This window comes from Trachymyrmex septentrionalis, unplaced genomic scaffold (assembly GCF_001594115.1).
Source record: "Trachymyrmex septentrionalis isolate Tsep2-gDNA-1 unplaced genomic scaffold, Tsep1.0 scaffold62, whole genome shotgun sequence".
Taxonomy (NCBI): domain Eukaryota; kingdom Metazoa; phylum Arthropoda; class Insecta; order Hymenoptera; family Formicidae; genus Trachymyrmex; species Trachymyrmex septentrionalis.
Genome location: NW_017305800.1, coordinates 1 through 8,550, shown reverse-complemented (window position 1 = coordinate 8,550; position 8,550 = coordinate 1). Strand labels below are relative to the sequence as shown.

The 8,550-nt window shown below is 27.0% G+C and overlaps 2 protein-coding genes across 2 annotated transcripts; both read left to right on the top strand.

Annotated features, from left to right (window-relative positions):
* Positions 1-2,055: 2,055 nt before the first annotated feature.
* LOC108752823 lies at positions 2,056-4,985 on the top strand. Its single transcript, XM_018493922.1, has 6 exons — positions 2,056-2,123; positions 2,235-2,351; positions 2,415-2,505; positions 2,739-2,872; positions 3,068-3,200; positions 4,929-4,985. Exons 1-6 carry the CDS (start codon positions 2,056-2,058, stop codon positions 4,983-4,985), a joined length of 600 nt encoding a protein of 199 aa, XP_018349424.1.
* A 2,908-nt stretch (positions 4,986-7,893) lies between these two features.
* LOC108752700 lies at positions 7,894-8,545 on the top strand (the record flags this gene model as incomplete). The annotated part of the gene is made up of 3 exons (XM_018493731.1): positions 7,894-7,991; positions 8,055-8,145; positions 8,519-8,545. Coding segments are annotated over exons 1-3 (216 nt in total), but the record flags the coding sequence as incomplete, so codon positions are not given.
* Positions 8,546-8,550: the final 5 nt, after the last annotated feature.

The window sequence follows — 8,550 nt, the reverse complement described above, 5'->3', positions numbered from 1 at the left end:
GGATATAAATTAATAATGATAAAATAATTCTAAAAAAATCGAGTTTAATATTTAAAAAATCGAGACGAAAAGAGAACAACACAGATAAAAGAAGAAATACTGAAACCACTATGATTTCGCATTTTAAATAATATGTGCTAAAGTATCAAATCCGATAGAAAAAAATTATTTTAATGAAGACACACGTACATCGACAATAAATAATAAATAAGAATTACATAATGTAAAATTGACGATATTGTAACAATGTAAATCTTCTTTGTCATTTAGATTTTAATTAATTTATTTGAAAATGCATTCTTTACGTAACATGTAACAACATTTTTTATGGTTCCGTTATTAAATAAAAATAATATTTTTGTGATTACTTTCCTTTTTATATAATGCGTAACTAACATGTTATTTAATTTGATGATATATATTTCCAATATGTAAGTATTTCAAGTAGAGTTCTACAAACTACCACACATTTGTATAAATAACATAAAAATATATGTATAATCGTCTTAAATAAAACTATTGATTATTATACAAACAGCAGAAATTTTTATTTATAATACTATCGTGGATAATGTTATAGAAACGTATATATAAAATATAAATAGTTCCAATACAATGTTGCGTAAAATATTAATAAGATACAGATTTCAGTACTTTATCAATAAATTTTGTTGATACTTAAGATTGAATTTAAAAATACTACTCTAAAAGAACAAACATATCTTGTGAGTGTACGCACTAGAATGAAACGCACATTACAATGGACAATGATGAGTGCGCTTGCGCGGTCCTCTATCGAGTTTCTCTACGCGAATATTTTTCCATGGAAATAAACACCTGTAAAATTTCTTTCATGTTATATCGATCGCTTAATCATATGTATTTCTTATAAAACACTGTTGAACTGTAAATATACTTCAATCTTGCGACATTGTATTTCGCTTTGCATGCTGGCATATTAAGCAATTGAAGCTACAATTTATTATAAGAGAAAAATTGAAATATTTTCAACCAACTATTAATTTCATAAAATCGAAAAAAAAAGACCCTTCTTTTTCACGGTTAAGTGTACTTTAGTACTTTTCGTGTTTACAAAGATGATTTGCCTTGAGACGCAACACTTCAGGCTCAATAAATTTCTTTTGCTCGCGATTGGTTTATGGCCTCACCAGAGATCGAAACTTGCTCAAATTCAATTTATCGTACTTTTTACTATTTTAACAACTTTTATTGTGTTTCAGGTCGTAATAAATTACTTTTATACAAAATAATAATTAACAGATTAGAATTTGAAACTTATTAATCACACAAAGGAATTATTCTTTTAATATAAAATTTTCAACAAAATTATTTATTTCCAGTTTACAACGTTTTTGACTTCTAAATGCACTACAGATCTCATTATTAATGTTCTGTCTTCCGCATTTTTCTTCATTTGCTATGCGATTAAATATCATTCGTTTTGGATTAACACTAATATTGTAAGTCAAATATTTACTATACAATTTCCAGAACAAATGTTTGTGATAAATAAATCTTAAAATATGACATTTTTTAAATATTTTATACAAAAACTGTATAAAATATTGTTGATGTAATAGATAAAAGTTTCACTAGAACAACTTCAGCATGTTTGTAACGAAATAGAAAATAAAAACGAAATTGCTATCATAGAAAAGTATGGCCGTATAGGGAAACATCAAACGAAAATAATTACGTGTAAGATAGTATATATATGCTTATAATTTAATTATTTATATTAATAACAGTAAAAAATTTCCAAAGCTTAAATAAATTTTACTTAAATAAATTCTGGATACATATACATAATATTTACTTTTTAATTTAATGTTAGTATTTGCCGCATGTAGCGTATCTATTTATATCTTCCTGCCAATCTGGCCTCGTATATTTGATGTAATTCTGGCTATAAACAATTCCCGATCACGCTCTGCATCGATTCACATTGCAACAGAATATTTTATTGATCAAGAAAACTGTTCCTACTTAATTCTTTTGCATACAAATGCAGCCTTGTGCATAGGAGCAACTGCAATGGTAGCAACAGGCACGATGCTGATAGCGTACTTCAAATATATTTGTGGAATGTTTAGCATTGCAAGGTAGAACACAGTACAATCATTTGTTTTAATAAGTAAAATCTATTCTTCGTTTATTCTCAATCAGATCTAGAAAAATTAAGGACTTACAGAAAAAAATATGTATTCATATAGTTTCCGTATTAAGAAGGCAATGGCAATTAATATGCAACAAGATGTTAATAAAGAACAAATGATTATAATTTATAAAGGAATAATCTGTGCGATAGACATTCATCGCAAAGCTACAGAGTCAGTACACATTCTACAATATCTGTATAATATGTTGTACTAATATTTCTTTTATTTCTAAAGGTTTTCTCAAGATTTTCTAAAAAATTTTGAAGGATCCTTCTTCTGTTTAATAGCAGCTGGTATGATTTGCTTAAGCAGCACTCTTGTACAAGTAAGTTTTATTTTTTGCTATTAAACGTATCTTTCCATGAAAGATACAGTTTTCATAATATTAAGATTAAATAAAGAATCTTTAATTAAAGCAATATGGAAAAATAATTTTCCTTAAAAATAAAATCCATCAAAAACTCATGATTATTCTTCATTTACCTCTTTTTTATAATTATAAGCTATGTGCATTAATCGCATACGTACGTCATATAACAAATGTTTTATATTTTTTAGATCATATCATATAATAGCACAGAACAACTTGTATTACAACTTATATACATAAGTGTCCTCTACATGTATATGTTTTTGTCCAATTATAACGCACAAGATATTACAGATCACAATGAATACGTATTTGCTACAGTGTAAGAGACATTTGTATTTTACGTTCATACTTAAGTAATTGTTTTATAAATACTTGTAACAAAAAGCTGAGTTAGCAAAAATATTCAAAAATAATACTATCCCTTGAACGAACATACTATAACAATTTATATTGTAACAAATATTTTTACTTTTTCATGTTAAATTTGTATTAATTTTTACATTATCATTTGTAGATATAATGTTGAATGGTATGTGGCACCGTTACACATACAAAAAATGATGTTATTTCTATTGCAAAAGGGTACAAAGGCTTTTCATTTGATTCTCGGTGGAATATTCATTGCGTCTATGGAAAGTGCTGCTACGGTAAGACATATACAAACCTTTTGTTTCCCGCGAATATTATTGTATAATCGAAAATAATAACATTCACAGTCATTCAACATTTTGACTTTAGAATTATTTAGATAATCCACTAAAATAGCTATATTAAAATAAGTTGAGAATAAAAAGTAAATTAGCTGAGCTGAAAAAAATAAAATAACAGAGAAAACTTTTAAATTGGTACTATATATTCATTTGATGTGTTGCACTCAAAAATATTATACAACAAATCAACATTCTTTATTTAAAAATATACTGATGCATTAATCCGAAAAAATTAATGATTTAAATAAGTAGGAGAAAGTCGCCTACATCACACCCTTTAACGTTTAATCAAAATTGTAATAAAAGCACTGAAAAGATCAAAACATTTGTGTAATTAATTACATTAAATTTTGGTTCATGGGAAATAAAACAATACTTTTAAAAAAATAAACATTAAATTTTTGTTTAAATCAGAAATTTTTTAAAAAAGTAGATTTCGATACGATTTGGAGACCGGATTATTAAAATGTACCACTAGGTTCGTAAATCATACCGCGCACCGGAAGGAAAGAAAAAAAATGGGCGAACCTTCCGTAATCATTAAATACATATGTGTGCAAAAGATTCCTGTTCTCCTTCCCTCTCGTAAAACCAAAGTCAATTTTTTTAAAATTAAGTCTCACTTTGCGTGCAAACTTAGAAACTTATGTGGAATCGCGCTTCATGTGGAAATTTGTAACCCCCTGTTAACGGTATAAAAGGGAGAATATTAATAAACAAACGTTAATATATCGCTGTAGAAATAGTTAATAAAACATATGCACCCTGAAGTGAGTATGCAGATTATGAAGATGTGACCGCCGCACATGTTCTTATCGCAGTATTCCGCAGTTATGATTTTTTAACTTCGATATAGTCATTAACTTTAACGCTTAATATGTCGCAAAGCAGTGCACACTTTTTTGTCAGATTCTTTTTTTTTTTACAAAAATGCGTCAAATGAGCTAATTTCATCGAAATCGAAAAAGGTAGTTCTTCTGGATAATTATTAAAATATATAGTAGATATATAATATTAAAACCTTACTCTTCGCAGTCCTTATATTCTTCAGAATTTTTGCGTTATAGATCTTTTAATAATTCTTCGCATCCGATGCTAATCAAACGTAACAATTTCGCGTAAGAGCCGCGAAAAGATTATAAGAGCTCGCGTCGCTTGCGAAAATCGTACCAGTACAATACAAAGACCAGCGACAAGTACGATTTACCCAACTCTGTTTATTTTTACAAATTTGCCATTAGCAAAATAACTTACAAATATTTTGCTAATTTTATGTAATATACTCGAAAAGAATTTAAATATCAATTATCACCCTGTGTAGTACAGTAAGTACGCAACTACCACCAGGTACTGATAATATTTTAAGTAAACTGTACAAAGACTGGATCAGACACCGAACAAAATCAATATTGAATATCACTCATAAACAGACGGCTCGAAGACAAAACAAAAATGACAATTCTTAAGCCATTTTAATAGCGTCACATCAGTGATCTTAAAAAAAATGTTTCGTTTAAAAAGTACAATAGAGATACGATATAACCATTGACACGATTTATCCTACTTCATCCTATATTGTCCTTCCATTCTATTAACAGATATTCTCCACACAGCTTCAATATAGCTTCTTACAGAATAAAACAACACAAAATATTTTCATTACAGTTGATGGGTACTTCAATATCTTATTTCACTGTTCTCTATTCTTCAAGTACAAAATAATAATTGAAAAATAATTAAAATAGGTATGTATAAAAGTGAAAAAGATACGAAAAAGTAAAAGAGAGAAAAAGGAAAAAAAAGAAAAATATAAATTAAATTGATCAAAATCGTTTAACACTCAGTTTTAGGTATCACTTGTTAGTATCGTTTAGATTCGACAAAAAATAAAAATTATTATTGAAATAAAAAAATCAACATGTTATAAAATATTTATGTAAAATATAAAGAATTTAAAATTGATATTATATTAATAAGTCACAGCATTGAAATATATATATGTGTTAGAAAGGGTCGTATTGCATTTGCGAAGTCTATTATCGCACGATTCCCCCGAATAAGGTATGTATTTATTTATGGAAAATAAACATCTGTTTCATTATTGCTATAATCAAATCGATCGCTTAATCATACACCTTTTCCAGAAAAGTGAAATACCATCATGTGTTTTTTTATCCGACGATAATATTTCCGTCTGCATTACATTAAAATTAAATTAAGCAGTTCACCTTATAATTTACATAAAAAGGTATTTCATTGTATTTCAAGCACGTTTAATATTTTTAACTATAAATAAATAATTCAATGACTCGCATAATAAACAAAATATAAAGTTCCAATTTGTAGATTTGAATAATGCAGCGAGATGTATCAGAAAGGATAATAAATTTTTCATATTACTGTAATCTTTTTATTTATAAAATTATTTAATTATGTTTAATTAATAGTGTATGCAATTTAAAAAATGTACTGTTACACCGTTAATATGTAATAAGTGATATATAGTGATATTGACAATATCTAATAAATTTATTTCATTTTCAAATGATAAAATATTCCGTTTTAAACTATCGACAATTTCGATCTTTGATTATCTATCGAAAAACGATTTTTAAATCATGGGTACAATAACCTGACATATCTCAATGATTTGCACTCCATAATATGTTCATAACAGACCTATAAAAAAAACATTGTATTCTACGCGCACACAGACACACATAACCAACTCACACAGACACACATAACCAACTCACACGCACGCGCGCGCGCGCGCGCAGGCACGACGCAGGACATACATATATATACATATACATACACATATATTTTTCCTTTTCTGATTTAATACGAAGATAAACTCACTATCAATTACACAAACTATTAGAAATGTAAATTAATTTTTTTTTATATAGTATTATCAGAAACTTTTATTTATAACACAATTGTATATAATTATATACAAAAATAAATATAAATTATAAATAGTTTCAATATATAACGTAACATAAAATATTAATAAGATATACATTTCATTACTTTATAAATAAACATACTTTGTTGATATTTTAAGATAAAATTTTATGACCACCGCTACTTTAAAAGATCAAACGTACCTTATGAGTGTACGAACTAGAATGAAACGCATACACAATAAAAAGCGATGAGTGCGCTTGCGCAACCATCTATGGAGTTTCTTCTGCAAATGTTTTTCCATGGGATATAAACATCTGTTAAATTTCTTTTAATGTTAAATCGATTGTTTAATCATGTTTTTCTTATAAAACAATGATGAATTCTAAGTACTTTAATCTTGTGACGTAGTTGTATTTCGCTTTGCATGCTGGCATATTGAGCAATTGAATATACAATTTATTAAAAGAAAGAAATTTAAATAGTTTCAACCCACAGTTAGTTTAATAACATAAAAAGAAGAGAATAGGCAATTTCTTATTTTTCACGGTTAAACTTCAGTATTTACAACGATGATTTGCCTTGAGACACAACACTTCAGGCTCAATAAATTTCTTTTGCTCGCGATTGGTTTATGGCCTCACCAGAGATCGAAACTTGCTCAAATTCAATTTATCGTACTTTTTACTATTTTAACAACTTTTATTGTGTTTCAGGTCGTAATAAGTTATTTTTAAACGAAACAATAATTAACAGATTAGAGTTTGAAACTTATTAATCACGCTAAAGAATCATTCTTTTAATATGAAATTTTCAATAAAATTATTTATTTGCAGTTTACAACGTTTTTTACTTCTAAATGCACTACAGATCTCATTATCAATGTTCTGTCTTCCGCATTTTTCTGTATTTGTTATGCAATTACATATCATTCGTTCTGGATTAATGCCAATACTGTAAGTCAAATACTTATTATACAGTTTCCAGACAAATATTTATTATAAATAAATCTTCAAATATAACATTTTTTAAATATTTTATACTAAAATTGCATATAAAATTATTGATGTAATAGATGAGAATTTCATTAGAACAACTTCAGCATGTTTGTAACGAAATAAAAAATAAAAATGAAATTGCTATAATCAAGAAGTATGGCCGTATAGGAAAACATCAAACGAGAATAATTATGAGTAAGATAGTGTATATATGCTTACATTTTAATAAATTATCAATAAGAAAAAAATGTATAACACTTAAATAAATTTTACTTAAATAAATTCTTGATACTTATACATATAACATTTACTTTCTAATTTAATGTCAGTATTTGCTGCATGTGGCATATCTATTTATCTCTTTCTACCAATCTGGCCTCGTATATTCGATGTAATTCTGGCTATAAACGATTCCCGATCACGCTCTGCGATTTATATTGCAACAGAATATTTTGTTGATCAAAAAAGCTGTTACTATTTAATCCTTTTGCATACAAATGCAGCCTTGTGCATAGGGGCAACTGCAATGTTAGCAACAGGCACAATGCTGATAGCGTACCTCAAACATATTTGTGGAATGTTTAGCATTGCAAGGTAGAACTCAATACAATCATTTGTTTTAATAAGTAAAATCTATTGCTTGTTTATTCAATCAAATCTAGAAATAATAATAACTTACAGAAAAAAAAATGTATTTACACAGTTTCCGTATTAAGAAGGCAATGGCAATTAATATGCAGCATGATGTTAATGAAGAAAAAATGGTTATAATTTATGAAGAAATAATTTGTGCGATAGATATTCATCGCAAAGCTACAGAGTTAGTACACATTCTGCAATATCTGTATAACGTACTCTACTAATATTTGTTTTATTTCTGAAGGTTTTCTCGAGACTTTATAAAGAGTTATGAAGGATATTTCTTCTGTTTAATGGTGGCTATTATTGTTTGCTTAAGCAGCTCTCTTGTTCAAGTAAATTTTTTTTTCTGTTATTAAATATGTTATTAAATTATTTTCCATGAAAGATACAGTTTTCATAATATTAAGATTAAATAAAAAAATCTTTAATTAGAACAGTATCAGAAAATAATTTTCTATAAAAATAAAATCATTCAAAGACTCATGATTATTATTTTTTCATCTTTTTTTTATAATCATAAGCTATATGCATTATTCGCATACGTATGTCATAAAAATACAGTTTTCTAATATACGCAACCAATAAAGAAAATAATTTATTATGAAATGCAAAATGTGTATAATTTGTTTTAAGGAATTAAAAAAAAACTACAAAGCTTTCTTGCCTATTAAAATACACATATAACATATATTTTATATTTTTTAGATCATATCATGTAATAGCATAGAGCAACTTGG